The sequence below is a fragment of the Barbus barbus genome (assembly GCF_936440315.1).
Source record: "Barbus barbus genome assembly, chromosome: 21".
NCBI classification, from domain to species: Eukaryota; Metazoa; Chordata; class Actinopteri; order Cypriniformes; family Cyprinidae; genus Barbus; species Barbus barbus.
This window is the reverse complement of record NC_136749.1, coordinates 24,804,703-24,822,777: the sequence shown is the minus strand read 5'-3', so window position 1 is coordinate 24,822,777 and position 18,075 is coordinate 24,804,703. Positions and strand designations below refer to the sequence as shown.

Below are 18,075 nucleotides of genomic sequence, written 5' to 3'. Positions count from 1 at the left end.
CTGGGAATCTTTTAAAAGTTGAGTAATAACAGCAATTATTCAGAGAAATTTGGTTTAAATAAAATAATAACATAACCACATAATGGCTCTGTCAAGTCAATATGATTAGCTCAACAATAACATAATGCTGCCTTGTGTCATATTTTGAAAAAAGAATAAAAGATGATATGCCTGAAAACACAAGTCTGATGGAATAGCAAACAAGCTTCAATAGACATAGCCTAGGTTTAGTAATTACAGGACGTTTTGCTGCATTACTGTGTTTTCTTTTTCCAAATAGACACTATTAATAATGTCCAATTAACAGTGATTGGAATGTAGGAATGTTAATAGCTATAAACATTTGTATAAGTTCATTTAACATTTTACAGTGGGTTGCTGTAGTAATTTTCTTGGTTTCCATCAATCATCTCAGAGCTTCTGATGGTGATGGTCATTGCATGGCATTGGTAGAGTATGTCTTTAGCCAATCTGAGTACAAGAGAAGTAGGCTATAAATCAAGGTAAAATAGAAGTAATAGAACAATATTGTGGGTGGAAGTGGTGATAGATACTTGAAAACACTGGATGTGCAATATTCACATAGTAGACCACGCATTGTTACCACTAGATGGCACTATTTTCCCTGAATCTGTAATAATCTGTCTGTTTTGTGCTACTGGATATTACAAAATGATTACTGGCTCTAACTTCACTTGCATAATGTGCATTAAATTTATCAATTTAATTTGCATGGATTTAAAATGTTTTGTATCCGAATTTTTTATCGGCATATTAAATTATATTTTAATTTAAATTTTATGAATTGTATATCATTTTGAGAAAAGAAATATAGAATATATATTTTTTGTGCCTCTGTGTTCTGACAGAAGAAAAAGAAATCTCGTTTGGTTTATGCACAATGACATCTCGCGAGAGTTCCCTCAACCAACGACTCTTGCGTTGACCGTTGCGCAGGCGCAGTGCTGTTTTAAAACATTTTCCACGGACTAGCTTCTATCGCTAATAAAGAAACAATGGCGACAGCGGCGACTGCAGCGGGCGGAACGGGCTCCGGAGGACCATCAGCCGGCCAAGCGGGCGCCGGCTCTTCGATCGGACGGAAAAAAGATGGAGGGCCTTCTTCCAAATTTTGGGAGAGCTCGGAAACAGTGTCTCAGCTGGAGACAGTTCGCCAGTGGATCGGGAAACATTATAAGAAGGTCTGCGGCTCATGAGGCGCCGTTGAATGGGGGCGCGCGCGCATCACACAATAGCTACAAGAAGCGGCACGCGTGCCTTCGTGTAGTTTATTCGCTATTATAAGCTATTATTCGATGGGGTCGAATCAGAGCAGTGGTGCAGATGCTGTTTTGGTTCCGGGCTGGTATTTTAGTCCGCAAGTTTCGCTCTTGTGTTGATTAAAGCGGCAGTGTTGTGGGCTGTTGAGTTAGCTTGCGTGCTAACGATAGTGACTGAGATGCGCGATCTACCATAATAATAGCTGTGTCTTGAAATATGCCAACTTACTGTCTTCATTTGCGACGTTTTTTGGATATGCTATCTTTTTAATAAAGTCCACTGGTTTAAAAGTCAGAGGACACTTGGTGGTTCTCACCACAATGCTTCGGTTGTTTGTGCAGAAGTTTGTTTACTGATTCTTTAATGTTGATTCATTTGAAGTTCTGGTGGTACCATGATTCAATAATGGTAAAATATTAGGTACATATGGTCATGAATGATAAACCCTGTCACCCATCATTGTGTTTACATGGTAGCCTAAGATATGTCAAGAATACCATGGCATTTACAACAGTACTGTGCCCATTTAAACCATGGAGCTTTGATTAGTGTTTTAGCTTTGTGGCAGAAAACGTGTGTATTTTGTGTAAAATCAAGTGTGATGGTTTTTCTTTGGCAGATATTTGTTGGCACTGGATGATTTCACCCTGGCACTGTATAGTCTCCTGTAATGCACTTTTGTGAATGAAGATCATGTATTAGGGATGTTCAGAAGTGTTTCTTTAGGTTAGATTGTAATGAAGCAGTACTTGAGAGTATTTTTGCTTTTGTGTGATTAGTGAAAACACCAACATAAAGATCCAGTGCTTAGAGTTTTCTAATGGATATTCATTCATCTGCAGTGTGTCCAAAACGACTCTCCTACATGCAAAACTTTGGCTGGGCTGGTGGTGCAGTTGCTGCAGTTTCAGGAGGATGCGTTTGGGCGTAGAGTCAGCAATCCTGCCCTTACCAAACTACCCGTGAGTCTGCATTTGAAGTGTTTACGCTTCTTCACGTTCCAAATCTATAACACGTTTACTCCTCTTCAAAACATAACTGAAGATAGTCTCCTTATTGAAAGTCCATTCATCCAAAGATCATAAAACATAAGGAAAAGTAAATAAACCTGAGTAGTTCATATGAGGGCAAAATCGCTTTAAGGTGAACAGATTTACATCAAGCTTTTATTCACAAATAAGCATTGAATTGACAAGAATCAATGAGGTTTATTGTGCACTGAGTAGCTGTTGATCATATTTGATGGGCTTTATGTGTGCGTCAATCAGTGTTTGTGTTAAAGCCAAAATTAATCATGTAAATTCATATAAAGTGATTCTCTCTTCAGAAAGCTTGAATTAAACTGTTCTAATAATATGGATTCCTTTTATAATCTCTGTGAAATGTTTGAACATTAATATCTTCATTTGTGTTTGGAAGATGAATGAAAGTCTTATGGATGTGGAATGACGTGAGGTTGAGTAACTGACAGAATTTTCATTTTTAGGTGAACTGTCCCTTAAATATGTTCTTGTTCATACCCCTCTATACGATACTATAATTGTTTCACATGTGAGTCAGTACAAGTACAGTGCCTTGTTCTTATGGTACAATTCTGCGGAAATGTGTACATTTGTATTTGCACACCAATGGGAAATTTTAAGTCATTTTGTCGTTCTAGGCAAAGAGCTTTCTGGATTTCAAACCCGGAGGAGCCCTTTGCCACATTCTGGGTTCTGCATATAAGTTCAGAAACGAGCAGGGCTGGTGAGTAGACTCTCAGAAAGGGTGAAAAATAGACATGGAATAAGGCATGCAATGACAGCAACCTCAGACAAGTAATACATAAAAGCTAATGCTAATATGTTAAATATTGGTGTGCCTGTATTTCCTCAGGAGGAGGTTTGATCTGCAGAGCCCATCCAGAATGGATAGAAATGTGGAGATGTTCATGAATATTGAGAAGACTCTTGTTCAGGTAGAGATCTATGTGCTGTGGTTCATGAATCTAAATATATAATAGGACTCATTGTGAATGTAGTTTGTTGATTTTGTCACACTTGGTTCTCCCAGCAGTCCTGAATATGTAATGTTCTCTGTATGCGATAATGCATATCTCATTCTTCCCTGCAGAACAACTCTTTGATCCGACCAATTGTGTACATTGTGTCTGACATGGAGCAAAAGCAATCCAACAAGCTCAAAGACATCATTAAGAGACATCAGGTAAAAACAAAACATGAATCGATTAGGTTGTTAAAATTCCATCTTTTATTTTTTTTGCACTTGCCTGATGTTTTTGTTTCACTCACACTTCTAGGGCACCATCACTGAAGATAAGTCAAAGGCCACTCATATTATTTACCCCTCCCCAGCCCAGGTTGAAGAAGGTTGGTGTTTCATTTTTATAACCAAAGACGGGTGAACAAAACTTCCTCAATCATTTCTTTTAATTGGACATTATATTTGGTGTTTTCTTGAACTTACCTTTTGAATTCTGCTTTTCAGAGGAATGGCTACGTCCTGTAATGCGCAAAGACAAGCAAGTTTTGGTTCACTGGGGTAATTACCCTGACAGGTTGGTTGTGTGTATACACACACATACTGTATGTTTGTGTGAAACCGAAAGATTCATTCTAAGTTAAATTATAAATTATATTTAACGCTGCAGTTATGATACATGGGTATCAACAAGTGATGTGGATGGAGATGTTGAGGATCCACCAAGTTCTGAGAAACCATGGAGGGTAAGAGGATCTGTAAATGTTTTGATATGTTTCCTAATTCGCAGTTTTAAAATAAACACGTTTCAAAAGCCTTACAATATGAAGCATAAACATATTGTGATATAAGTGATACAGCCAGCTTCAGTTTTCCAGCGTTTTCTCAGTACGTTCTACGTTCTCCTCAGGTGCATGCTAAATGGGTCATCGACACAGATGCTTTCAACGAGTGGATGAATGAGGAAGATTACGAAGTGGACGAGAACAAGAAGCCTGTGAGTTTCCGCCAGCAAATCTTCCCAGGGGAGGAAGTGGTAAGAGACCCAAAGACACGAGCGCTAAAGAAATAGATATGGTGCATGTCCAGATTTCCGTTGTGTTGCAAAGCCAGACCCTTTGAGGTCTTGGCAGGGTTTGTTCTGTCACTGTCTGTGTGTCTGTCAATCATCCTCTAAAGCTCTTCCTTGCTGCCTCACCCTCACGTACCTCACCCACCCACCCAGCACCCCTCTCCCCCTTGTGTGTAAGACTGTTCCATTCTCTCATTCTCTCGCTCTTTCTCTCATCCTTCACCCCTCCATGGTTCTGATCAGTCTTCCCGTACACCCGATCGCAAGGACCGCAAGTCCCTGGTTTCCGGCAAGAAGAGGAGACGCTCTCCATCCCCACCCAGCACCCCTGCAGAGTCCCGCAAAAAGGGCAAGAAAGGGTAACTATCTTGTTGGAGTCTGATAAATATAAATATGAACAACAGTTTAAGTGTTGGAGTTCGGCAAATGTTTTAAAAATGTTTTTTAAAAAGTCTCTTATGCTCACCAAGGTTGCTTTAATTTGCTAAAGATACAGTAAAAACAGGAATTTTATGAAACATTACAGTTTTAAATTAATTTCTATTTCAGTTTTTTTAAAATCTTTTACCATTTATTTTTTGCGATGACAACACTGATTTTTCTGCAGCCATTACTCCAGTCCAGTCACATGATCCTTCAGAAATCCTTCTAATATGTTAATCTACTGCTTTTTATGCGAGAAACATTTGTATAAAAAGTTATTAGTCGTGATCATTTTAAATGTAACCATCTCATTCATTCATTTACTTCAAACAGGAATCCTGGATCACAGGGGAGACGCCGTGGACATCAAAATGATGACGAGCAGGATGAAGACCTCACAAAGGACCTGGAAGATCCCTCCCCTGTGCCAGGAATGGAGGAAGTTACATTGCCAAAGAATGGTCAGTTTTCTTGATTAATAGTCCCTTATTTCATCGAGGTGTATTTTGAACAGTGCAAGGGATAATCAAAGAGCTACTGCCATTGTACACTTGATCATAACCCAGGGTTACTTAGGGTAGCTTTTTCCTTTAGTAGCAGTATGCTTAGTAAATGACTTTGGGGGAAAACAATCCTGGTTGATGACTACTTGCTTGACTTAAATGTCTGAGCTGTCTTTTTTCCTGAGCCTTTTATTTCAAAGTTCATAGAACCTTTTTTTTAAAGCCCCTCTGGATGCATGGAAATTCAGTGCATGGCTAAAATAGATGCTGTTATTACAAGCTGCGCCCTACTTACAGTGTCCTACTTTACACTGAAAGCTTTTAAATTTTATTGTATTGGAATTGTCTGTCTGATACATCATCTGCTTTGCTTAATGTTCTCTGCCTTTCTGCTTACAGTCAATCAGAAAAAGGACAGTGAGAACACACCAGTGAAAGGCGGAACGGTTGCTGATTTGGGTGAGTATTTCGCTTTTTATTTGTTGTGGGTATGAATGTGATATCTCATCAGAGGAAATGTAAATGATTGCATTAACTTTGTTTACCCTCTTAGATGACCTGGAAGATGATTCACTAGCATCTGGTGGCAAGGTAGAGTCTCTTTATATTGTAATCCAGTTATTTCTTTGGAAAGTTTCTCTCCATTATTATATCAGATGCACAGCATTTTGTTTATCATAGCTCTTGCACTTTAACCATAAATTCTTTTTTTTTAGGTAGTTTATCAATATATGACTTTAGTGCCAAGCCATTTATACAGAGTCAGATGGTTCTGAAAGCGTTTCTGAATTGTAATTGACAGGAGGAAGATGAACAGGGCAAAACGGAGGTCAATCGTCTGATTGACTCTGAGGACAACGTAACTGAACAAACCCATCACATCATTATACCCAGCTATGCTGCCTGGTTCGACTACAACAGGTATCAAATCTCTTCCACCACATGCTTTTTCAGTGTCCTGAAAGCCTGTTCGGATGAAAGTAGTGTTATTATCCAATCCAAAACAATTCTTGATCTACATTGTTCCCCCAATTAATTCTTCTGCTGTGCAAATACATCTTTACAACTTTTAAAGATGTACAACATTTTAACCAAAATTGCAGTTTCTATGCTTCTTGTTTATAGTTGGAATCTCTGCGTGTCGGTACTGCCATCTTAAAAGTAGGGGTGTGAATCTTCACTGGTTTCACGATTCAATTAAATTACGATTATCATTATCAACTCCATATCATGATGCGTCACATTCTCAGTTTTCAATATAACATGGCTATGTTTTCATATAAATTTTATATCAAATTAATTATTAATTTTGTTTTATTATATAAGCAGACTACTTTTTAAAACAATTACTTATTTAAAATAAGTGTACTTTAAGTAGGCTATCCGAAAGTTTACAGACAATAGTTATGGGTTTTTCTTTTTTCCTCAGCATTATTACTGTTTGATTATTACTGATGAGATCATAGGCAGTGGCAGCTTTAACAGGCTACATTCACACAAACACACAGATCTATTTAGAGATGTCAGATGTTTTGTCCTGCTCTGAAAACATAACTGACTGTGTGTACATTAATTTCGTATAAAAGTATTCAAAAATGCAAGTGCATTTAGCCGCGAATTGCATTGCATTCAAGTTACAGTTTTTAAATTATCAGCTCTTGCTTTCCCTGGGAATCGAACCCATGATCTTGGCGTTGCTAGCGCCATGCTCTACTATTTGAGCTACAGGAAAGCACCCGCCATGTTTTACTTTAGATATGCTTTCATTTATGCCGTTTGGAATGCAGTACTCTGAGATGCACAAAACCTGCGCACTGACAGACTTTCACGTGTGGTTTGTGTTTGTTTGTCCTGAAGCTCGATCAAAGCGTCTGATAAATGTAAATGTAAGTACACACTGTCAAGCAATGTGCATGTGTCTCACAGTGTAAATTTGGGAAATGTGGGGGAAAAAACCAAGCTCAGAATCAATTCTGAAATATTCAGAATAGAGAATCGCGATGCATCGGAGAATCGATTTATTTATTTATTTTTTTCACTCCTAGTTCCAACTTAACCAAAAATATCATGTATGATATTTGTCTAGTTTTTCTCAGTTCAATCCTAAAAAAGGCCACTTTACCTTTTTGTAGTAGGAAATGTCATTGCATATTGACTTTTTTTTTTTTTTTTCAGTATACATGAAATTGAGAGGCGTGCCCTGCCAGAGTTCTTCAATGGCAAAAACAAATCTAAGACTCCAGAGATGTAAGATTGCACATTTAATTCACAATACAATTTAATTCACATTTATTTCACATTTTCTTTCTTAATTTTCATACTCTGTTTATTACCGCTTCCTTAGCTATCTGGCTTATCGTAACTTCATGATTGACACATACCGGCTGAATCCTCAGGAGTACCTGACCTCCACCTCCTGCAGGAGAAACCTCACTGGAGATGTGTGTGCGGTCATGAGGTCAATTTTCATTTACTTTCATAATTTATTAGAATTTTATGCAGAGAGCCTTGCATAAAGTTAAATAGGATCATTTATTTTATTTGTTGTTGTTATATATTTACCTGTAGTGTTATCTTTTTCTTTTCCCCCTCAGAGTGCATGCCTTTTTGGAGCAGTGGGGGCTGGTGAACTACCAGGTTGATGCTGAGAGCAGACCTCTCCCCATGGGCCCTCCACCAACCCCACATTTCAACGTTCTGGCTGATACTCCTTCTGGCTTGGTGCCACTGCACCACCGCCCCCCACAGGTGAGACTGGGGTGACTTCCCTTTTTATTCCCAGAAGGCACAAGCTTTCTTCTGAAACGGTTGCAATAAAGTCTTTGCTTTTCATCCCAGGTTCCCCCTGCTCAGCAGATGCTGAACTTCCCAGAGAAGGGCAAAGACAAGCCAACTGACCTGCAGAACTTTGGCCTCCGTACAGACATTTACTCAAAGAAGAATCCCAAGGCAATTCACCTAATACTAGACTTTTTTTTTTCTTTTTTTTTTTTTTTTCTTTTTTTTTCTCTTCATCGTTTCTTGATGTGATCATTTGCCTTACAGGGTAAAGGGGCAGCAGGTGGGAGAGAGTGGACTGAGCAAGAAACATTGCTTCTGTTGGAGGTGAGATCTGAATTAGTGGGCATCATAAAATCAGGATTCTCCTTTCATACCAGTTTGTTTTAACAATATATTTGAAACTAATCATTCCAGGCTTTGGAGATGTATAAGGATGACTGGAATAAGGTTTCGGAGCACGTGGGCAGCCGTACACAAGATGAGTGCATCTTGCACTTCCTGCGGCTGCCCATAGAGGATCAATACCTGGAGGGCTCTGAAGCCTCACTAGGCCCATTGGCTTACCAGCCGATCCCCTTTAGCCAATCAGGAAATCCTGTCATGAGCACTGTTGCATTCCTTGCCTCTGTGGTCGACCCGCGCGTGGCGGCGGCTGCTGCCAAAGCAGCTTTGGGTATGTTTTCAAGTTCTGGTGTAGCCACCTTATTTTTAACGTAAGAGAGAATGTAGCTATTTGTAATTTCAATGTGCTGGGCTTCCGGTGTCATTAATTGCACATCAGTTTGGGGTAAGAAATTACCCACCAAAGATGATGTCATTGTTGTGTTAAATGAGAAAAGCAATGAATAGACATTACAAAAAAGGAGCTATAGGCGTATTTTGATTCAACAGAATTGATTACACAAACTTTTAAGGCTACAATGTGACCATATCATTCTTTTCCGAAGCTGCATTTGAAGTGGCATTTAGATATTCAGTCAAACTGTTCAGAGGTAGCATTAATGAACTGATACATAATGCTATAAATTAATGATTTTAAATGGACATCAGTGGGATTAAAAAATAGAATATTGAAATATGATTTTTTTTTTTTATTATTGAAATGACACTAAATATGAAACTAAAACTGCAAGTAGGTGGCGGCAAGTTTTAATGAGTGAGTTGTTTATTCATTAAACAGTCAAGAGCACATTTAGAAACTAAGCAAGACTGGCTTTGTAAATGGCTCATTGAATCATTGGCTCACTCAATTCGTTCAAAAAAATTATTTAAATGAAATTATTAATTATTTAATGAAATTATTTAAAACGTTTAAAAAATGCTGTAAATGTGAAATTAAATCCACCAGTAGGTGGCATCAAGTCACTGTTAAGAAGTGAATCATTGCGATTGAACCGAAACATTTAAATGGTTGATTGATTGATTCATTCAGGAACGAAACACCGTCATGTTGCTCAGAGATCCAGAACAGTGCTGTGGCTGTGTTTGGAATTATTTTTGTTGTTGAAATAGCGCAAAAACACTAAATATGGTGTCTAAAACGTAAGTCTCTTAAAGGTCCCATGACATGCTGCGGGGTCGGCTCACGTCGACAGCGTCTGGGTCCAAAGTTGCCCTGACACACCAAGCCGATGCTTGACACCCAACGGCCAAGTAGCACGTCAGTTCTGCGCCTTTCTCATTTACTGGTTCACCAACTGAACAGCCAATCAGAATGATCAGATGGCCCGACTGACCAACGAGCTCCAACGCCGATTCAACTTCCACCAGCGGTGTGGAACACACTAAGAAAACGTAGTCGGCCGACGAACAAAAACTGCCCGATGGCCAACCGTCGGCTTGGTGTGTTCCAGGCTTAAAATGTTACAGTGTTGATTTGTTTATTGAACTGTTGTATTTGCAATAGTGTAGATATTTGGGGAAAAATATATATTTTTTTGTTATTATTTGCCCCAAATTATTCAACAGCCCTAGTTTTAATTTATTAACTTAATTTATAACTTTAATTTATTGTGACCATAAACTGGTTTGTAGCACAAAACCAGTTATTCTTCTAGTTATTCAATAATGTCTAAGAAATTGGAAGTCTTGCACATTCAGAGCTTCTGCATTGCAAGATAAGGTGGCACTGGAACTTGGTTCTGGTGGTCAGCATATTGTGTTATTGTGTGTATTTTAAGATGGGTTTTTTTTCTGTCCATTGCGTTTGTAGAGGAGTTCTCGCGTGTGCGTGAGGAGGTTCCCACAGAGCTGGTGGAGGCTCATGTGAAGAAGGTACAGGAAGCCGCTCGCAGCACAGGAAAAGTAGACCCTGCGTTTGGCCTGGAGAGCAGTGGCATTGCCGGTACAGCTCCTGAGGAACCAGAGAAGACGGGTAATTTTGCATGCAGTGAAATTAGGAAAACTCATGATCGGTGGGTTTTCCATTTGGCCAATTGTTCCTGTGTAGTTCTAGCTTCTTCCACCAGGCAGCATCAGATCATTACTTATGGACTTCTAGACAAACCCAATGCCCCTGATCAGCTGTGCATGGGCTTGCTGTGATTTAATGACAATTGGAGTCAAATAAAATAGAATATGATATAAATCTCACCTACACACCTTTCTAAACTTTATAGATCTTTAATAATACATTAATTGTGAGACAGCACAGCACCAGAGGCAGTGTGGGACTGCATGCAATGGTAGCCGATGGCTTTATGCAGCGCTGGCAGATGGGGCACAGACGTGGGAGGGGTAGAAACTGGGTCAGTGGAGTGACCTAGCGTGACATGGTGTTTCAGTGCAGACTTTGCCACACATACCTTTTTAAACGTCATATGCCACAAGTCTTTGTTCAGCTCGGATGCTCTAATGCCTGTTCATAAGGTCATTTACTCACTTGGTCATGCTGTACTCTTCCTTAATGGCTGGTTATTTTGTGTTGTGTTTTTTGCCTTCTGCGTGTTGTCAGGCTGTAGTTTGACTTTTCGATACATTTGTTTAACTGTGTTCACACTGTGATACTTCATTGTCCACTATGGATACATTTTTCCTCTCACATGTGCACTGCTGTTGAAAAGTTTGGGGTCAGACAGATTTTTTTCAAGAAATTAATGTTAATGTAGCAAGGCTGAATTAAATCGATCAAAGAGCGACAGTAAAGACTGAAATTCATGCTTTTAATTAAAATAAAAAAATTTAAAGTGGTTTTCAAATCATGGTTTATACAAAAATATCAAGCAGCACAACTGTTTTCAGCATAGATAGTAAAATGTTTCTTGAGCACCAAAACATCATATTAGAATTATTTCTGAAGGATCATTTGATGCTGAAGATTAGAGTAATGGCTGATGCAATTCAACATTGTATCACAATTACATTTTTAAATGTATTAAAACAGAAAGCAGTTATTTAAAATTGTAATATAAAATTTAATATTTCTTTAGGTAATGTAAATTCTGTAATTTACAGTATTGTTTTTTACTGTTTTTGTCCAAATAAATGCAGCCTTGATGAGAGGTTACTTTAAAAAACAAAAAAAACATTTATTTTTAGGCAGTTATGGGCCGCATTAAGAGGACTTATTGACAATCTCATAAAAATCCATTTGAGCTGAAAATAGTGTTTTACTGCAGCTGAAGTGCTTTGTACGATATATATTTTTTTGTCTTTAGGTTTCTTTTCATCCAATGTACCGTTTTAATCTATTTGTTTTGACTTTACTCGCAGAACCTACAGAGACTGAGAAGATGGACACTGACTCGGATTCCCAGCCTGACAAGGTCAGATATGACTATACCATCAGCAGTCATTTGTATATGCTACTATGTTATGTTTATGGATTGATTAGAATCAGATCAGAAGTGATTTATCATTTCCCAACATTAATGGGATTCCTTGCAATGCGTTTCTCCATATTGAGTCTAGTTCTTCCAAGTTCACTTTTTATACAGTCATCTGTACCATCGCGTCATTTGCATTTAAGTTGTCTCATGCTGTTTGACTCACGTCTCGTCATTCCCCATCTCATCTGTTGCAGGGGGAGTCAAAGGATGAAGCAGAGAAGCCCAGCGAGTCTGCGGAAAAGCCAACAGAGACAGAGAAGGAAAAGAATGAGACTACAGCGAAATCTGAGCCGCAGGAAGAGGAAGAGATTGAGGGAGGAGAATCCAAGACAGCAGGTACAGACACTGGCAGCCACAGCAGCAACGAATGCTCATGGACTTTCCTGAAATCTGACACACGCTGGCTGAAATCTGCTTAATGCCTGTTAAATTGAGTAATGATGCTTGTGTGTGCGATGCATGTTTGAGTTGCTACACCCCTTTCTTTTTTTCAAAACATTGGACTTAGCTTTGCACGTTATCAAAAAGTTTTTTTTTGTTCACACAAATTAAAATTTACTCACGCTCAAGTTGTTCCAAACCTGTCTGAGTTTTTTTTTTTTTTCTGCGGAACAAAATATATTTGAATAATGTAGATGGTATAGAAAAAAATACTATGGAAGTCAATGGGAATTATCAACTGCTTGGTTACCCACATTCTTCAAAATGTCATCTTTTGTGTTCATCACAGAGAAAGTTCATACAGGTTTTAAATAACTTGAGGGTGAGTAAATAATGATAATTTTTATTTTTGGATGAACTGTCCTTTTAATACAAAAATAAAAATGTTAGCAAAGATAAAACTGGTAAATAAAATGAAATAAATGATGGTAACAAATGCTTTGCATATCATCTTTTCAGTAAATCCAAATACATGAAATTGCTAGATTTAGATCTAGTGTGCTGTTAAAACAAACAATAACTGCTACGTTTCACTGTAAAGTGCTTGTTGACCTTTAAAATGTGGACTTGTACTTACTGTCCACCGCCAAAGTCAAAGAAATTTAAAATATATTTTTTTTATTTGTCCTTTCGATTCAGTAGAAGATAGAATCATGATTCATGTGATTTGTTTTTTAAATATTTTTTTTTCTGTTTTGCAGGAAATCTATAAACAAAGTAATGAATTTGTTTTATTCCCCAGCCTGCAAGTGCCATGGAAATAAATGTTCCATATAATGTGTCATTTTTTTTCCAATTATAATCTAAAATGACTGTGTCTACTTTTTTTATTCTCATGTTCCAGAGAAAGACAAAGAGGAGCACATGGAGACCACAGAGGAAGGGAACAAGGGTGAGGAAGAAAAAGAGGATGGAAAGAAAAAGCTAGAGTTGGATATCGGAGAGGGCAACATCGCCACCGCTGCCGCTGCTGCTCTTGCCTCTGCTGCCACCAAGGCAAAGGTAATGCAATGTTCAGACTTCAGCAGGGACTGGGTACAATGTTTATCAATTCTTTAACTTCCTTTGTTGGCACCAATAGTAACTGTGTGCTTTGTGCAGTTGTCTCCAATCAACGTGTTTTTATCACCCTGGCAGCTAACTTGATTTAATGTGCTGTTGTTTTTCTGTGTCTCAGCACCTGGCTGCAGTGGAAGAGAGGAAGATAAAATCTCTTGTGGCTCTGCTGGTAGAGACTCAGATGAAGAAGCTGGAGCTCAAACTCAGACACTTTGAGGAGCTGGAGACCATCATGGACCGTGAGAAAGAAGCAGTAAGTATTCAAAATCAGAATCAGAATGAGCTTTATTGGCCAAGTATGTTTACACATACAAGGAATTTGTTGTAGTGACAGAAGCTCCACAGTGCAACAGAAAGACAGTAACAGGACAGGACACAGGTAATAAAAAAAAAATAAAAAAATATGGATATGAACAAATTAATTCATACAAAGTCAATGAATTTGTATTTTTCCTCTCCGTGTGATGCAGTAGCTACTAACCAGTTGTAGTATGAGGTTGTAATTTACAGCTGCTTTGCTAGTGCTGTGCTTTGTGTCCTGTAGTCTTATGTCTTCACACCAGAGGAGTTGTCCACAAGAGACTTGGAGAGCTCTACAAAATGCTTTAGCAAATCTAGCTGAAGATAGTAAACCAATTTAGCTGCTGTTAATAGTGCATGAAGGATGTGTCTTTATATAGCCCAGTCCAGTGGTACTTCATTTCCTTCTGGTATTTATAAATTCACTAAATACAGCTTTGATTTTAGTTAAGCATGTTGGTGACTTCTGCAAGGCTAGCACCACACACTCTTTCTTTAGAAAACCCAAAAAAGGTTTGTTTCTGCAGTAGTGATTTCTGCTCACAGGTACATTTTAGTGGCATGAATCGGGTTCACGCCATATTTGTGACGCATTCTTCCATATTTGTGACGCATTTGCGTATCTTCTGAAGCTACAGCGTAATGATGGCATTTGTAACCAGTATTGGTATGTGTAACTGGTCCACACTGGTTCCCAAAAGAAAATTTATTGTTGTTGTTATTATTGAATAATAAAGTAGTGTTTTTGTATTCCTTTTTTTTTTTTTGTGAACAGAACATTTGAATGTGGTTTGAAGTAACTTTTTTAATAAGTTAACTAAATTCAGTAATTTATATGGATTTTTTTTTCCTGAAACATAATTTTTATTTGTAGCTTTTTTTTTTTTCATGCATCTCATGATTAGCACCGTATTGAGATGCCATGATGGACGTAACCAGATGGCAAATTTCCAGTTTTCATTTTTCTATTTCTACACTGATAGCTTCCTACCTTTTTTTTCGCATTATGCACAAATTTATATCAAAGGGCCAGCTGTAAATAGACCAGATGTTGACTGCACTGCCCAAACGAATAGATCCAATTAGAGTGCTTGCAAAGTGTGTTCTAATGATTGGATTTGAAAGACAAATCGAAATTGTGTGCTGTTAGTAAAGCCTTAGTAATCAATTTAAACTTTCCTCCTTGCCCCATCAAGCTGAGTTGATTTAACAGGAGTTTTTCCCTTTATAGCTGGAGCTCCAGAGGCAGCAGCTTTTGACAGAGCGACAGGCGTTCCACATGGAGCAGTTGAAGTACGCTGAGATGAAGGCTCGTCAGCAGATGGAGCAGCAGGCAGCTGCGCAGCAGAATGCAGGAAGCCATCACGGACCACCTCCACATGGCCCACCTCCCCACGGCCCACCTCCAGGCATGCACCCTGGACACCCAGGACATCCCGGGCACCCAGGCCCCGGATATCCCCCCATGCACCATCCCATGGGTCCCCACCATGCTCCTCAGACAGGTCAGCACGCACCCTGATCTTCTGGTTTTGTATTTGAGGTTGTCTTTTGGTTTGCTCCTTTTTGTACAAAACATTCATTCTAGGCTGCATTCTCAGAGCACACACACAGAAAGCCACCTGGAGAACAGCTTGAGCTCTTTTATGGAGCTTAACGCAGATCTTTTTTAAGATCAAGCTTGTCCTGCAGTAGTCTGCATTTTACGACAGTCATATTACGTGATTTGACTGATTTGGACATTAAGTGTGGGCTTTTAATGAGGGCCACAAGTGCACCACATGTTTGGAATATGGCACAGTGATCGTTTTATCTCCATTATTGATTTTTTTGTATCATTGGAAGCTGAAGTGGAAACTAAAATTTGATTAATTGCACATCCCTAATGAGCCTTAAAAAGGTTGTAAGTCTTAATTTGCCATTCCACAAATTGAGACCTTAAATTGGCACAGAAAGTCTTAAGTTTATAAAGTCATCATGGCATTAAATACTGCATGCACTGCAAAAACAAAAAAAATCAGTATGTTTGTTTTTACAGTGTAAATATCCAAACATCCTTAAATCAAAATGCATTTATTTGAGATGAAAAATGAAGATATTTAACAAAATTAAGTGAATTTGTGCTTAAAACAACAGATATCTATCAATAGCACCAGAACAAACTTGTTTCCCTTTTAAAAAAATTTCTCTATTGGCAGATTAAAAAATGTTTTTTAATTGGTTTTAAAGTCTTAAATTTACCATCTTAAAACCTGCAGAAACCCTGCTGATTTCTTTCCAAAATCAAATATTCTGTAGCACATCAATACATCTCTTTTCAAGTCCGTTGTTGCTTTGTTCAGGACCAATGGTTGGACCAGGCCAGCCCATGCCAGGTCAGCCTATGCCAGGCCGAATGATGCCTGGACCTTCCCCAGTTGGACCTCCACAGGGTGGCATGCTGCCCATGATGGGCCCTCGACACCCCGGTCCACCCAACGGCATGTGTGAGTATCCGTTCTATCGCTAGATCCCATCCTCTTGTTCCTGTGCATGGCACATTTGTCCTGGGCTCTTTTTTTTTTTTTTTTTTTTTTTTTTTGGCTACGTTTTTAAAACAACATCATTGTCTTCTTATAGACCCAGTTCCACCTCCAACCGCACAGCCTGATGGGATGCCCCCTGGCCCAGTGGGACCTCCTGTATCTGCGCCCCCTCCTCGTGCTGCTGAAAACTAAACTATTCCCCCCCAGTCCCCTCACACAACGTACACATCCACACACAGATACATACATAAATCCAGATTAATCCGGGTTCCCCGCAGACCTGCTGTCGTCGCCCTCTGTAATTTCGTCTTGCTGATGGGTGGGTCATCTCTAAATCCTCTCGATCGAGCTGAGCACTCACCTCCTCACCCGTAAACGTTCACACGCTCAGGGCACAAAGTCAAGAGTGCTGCCATTCCTGTGTCTCTTGGCTAGTAATAGCACTGGCTTCTGTTCTGTTTCTCTCTGTGTTTGTTTTCTAAGGCGTTACACGGACTCCTGCGGAAATTCGCTGTCCGGCTCTTCCCTGTAATGTGACTGATGGAATCATATGTGTATATTGTGCTAATCCATGTAAGCTAAATGCTCTAAGATCGAAATCACACTGTAGCTACGAGCCGGTCCGCAGCGTCCTGTCTCCTCTGGAGTCCTGTGGCGCGCAGAGAACCTTTCCACTGCCTTACGTGTTTGTGGTGCGGTATCCATTTCAGCAGGGCTCCCGGTGGCTTCCTCGAGCTTCCTTTTAATATTTACATCCACATCTAGCTGATAATCTACCTCGCCGGTGCAATTGCTCACAACCTTGCACGGTGTGTGAATCAGATTTGCTTTATGGTACTCTGCTTGGTCAGTCACGTTGTGACCCAGAGATCAATGAGAGATCGTAACTCACACCGCCACGAGTGCTCCGCTGTCATAAACACGTCCCGAGTACTGTAACGCCGAACGAGAGCCCACCAAACTGCTGTTTTTAGAGATGTACCCACACTCGCATTAACCTTTGTTTGCTTCAGATGTACGAACACACACAAACACACACAAAAAAACCCCTCCGTTTTGTTCTCTCGGAGAACGCAAATGGAGGTGTATATGGTATCACGCTGAAGTGATGGAGGAACTTTGCTTATCTTAGGTGTAGCTGGCCTTTTGTGCTCCTCCCTTAGGTGCTGACAGAGTAGCTGCCCCGCCTCGCTCTACCTCTCTCACTTTACTACCTCTCTTCTCTCTTTCTCTCTTCCTGTTATGGCTGTTCTCTCTCTCTCTTTTCTTTGTGTGTGCCCATGTGACTGCTGCATTACTGCTGTGTGGAGGCTGTCGTCCTCCTCCTCCTCAGGTGAACCAAGCCCTCACTTCAACACGGCCCACCCCACTACACTATATACACACCACACGCAGATACACACGCATTTCCTTTTCCAAAACTTTCCAGGCTGTATATCACCGAAAATCGGGTGAAACCCTGCCCTCCCCAATCCCCATATATATCTTTTATTGCTTTTTATTTTATGGTAATGTATTTTTAAGAAAATAAAGTTTGTGTAGACTGTTATCGCTGTTCTTGGAAGTTTGTAGCTTTCTTTTTTCATTTTTACCCGGCACATTGATACTGAGACCTGAACACTGTCTAAATAAAGTAGGTTTGTTTTTGTAAGACTGCTTTCTGTTTCGGTTCTAGCGATGTTTGAATTTTAAGAGCGGATGAATCTCACAAAAATGGGCTTTTCGCCGTGAAATCAGAAGAAACAAATTCATGAAACTTTACTTTTTAGGAATTTTTTTTGCAGTGTGATGCATTAATGGATTTATTTCAATTATATCACATTGTTATAATGGAAGTTTGTTTCCTCCCAGGTTTACAAAAAATATATAATTTTGGATTTATC

At 39.3% G+C, this 18,075-nt stretch overlaps 1 protein-coding gene across 1 annotated transcript; it reads left to right on the top strand.

The window, feature by feature from the left end:
- The first annotated feature begins 961 nt into the window (after window positions 1-961).
- On the top strand, window positions 962-17,847 carry LOC306887910 (SWI/SNF complex subunit SMARCC1-like). Its single transcript, XM_079445937.1, has 28 exons — window positions 962-1,202; window positions 2,124-2,243; window positions 2,942-3,027; window positions 3,157-3,238; window positions 3,394-3,486; window positions 3,581-3,650; window positions 3,769-3,838; window positions 3,932-4,007; window positions 4,172-4,297; window positions 4,577-4,692; window positions 5,090-5,217; window positions 5,659-5,718; window positions 5,813-5,850; window positions 6,062-6,180; window positions 7,435-7,506; window positions 7,604-7,717; window positions 7,854-8,007; window positions 8,098-8,208; window positions 8,305-8,364; window positions 8,455-8,713; window positions 10,253-10,414; window positions 11,752-11,804; window positions 12,062-12,203; window positions 13,153-13,310; window positions 13,486-13,620; window positions 14,899-15,172; window positions 16,010-16,153; window positions 16,287-17,847. The coding sequence occupies exons 1-28, from the start codon at window positions 1,017-1,019 to the stop codon at window positions 16,382-16,384; spliced, it is 3,306 nt and encodes a 1,101-aa protein (XP_079302063.1). The 5' UTR covers window positions 962-1,016; the 3' UTR covers window positions 16,385-17,847.
- Window positions 17,848-18,075: the final 228 nt, after the last annotated feature.

Bases quoted from the DNA above. Each gene is read 5' to 3' on its own strand.
- LOC306887910 (XM_079445937.1), top strand. From the start codon at position 1,017: ATGGCGACAGCGGCGACTGCAGCGGGCGGAACGGGCTCCGGAGGACCA. The intron at 3,487-3,580 runs GTAAAAACAAAA...TCACACTTCTAG, and splicing joins ACATCATTAAGAGACATCAG to GGCACCATCACTGAAGATAA. The intron at 6,181-7,434 runs GTATCAAATCTC...TTTTTTTTTCAG, and splicing joins GCCTGGTTCGACTACAACAG to TATACATGAAATTGAGAGGC.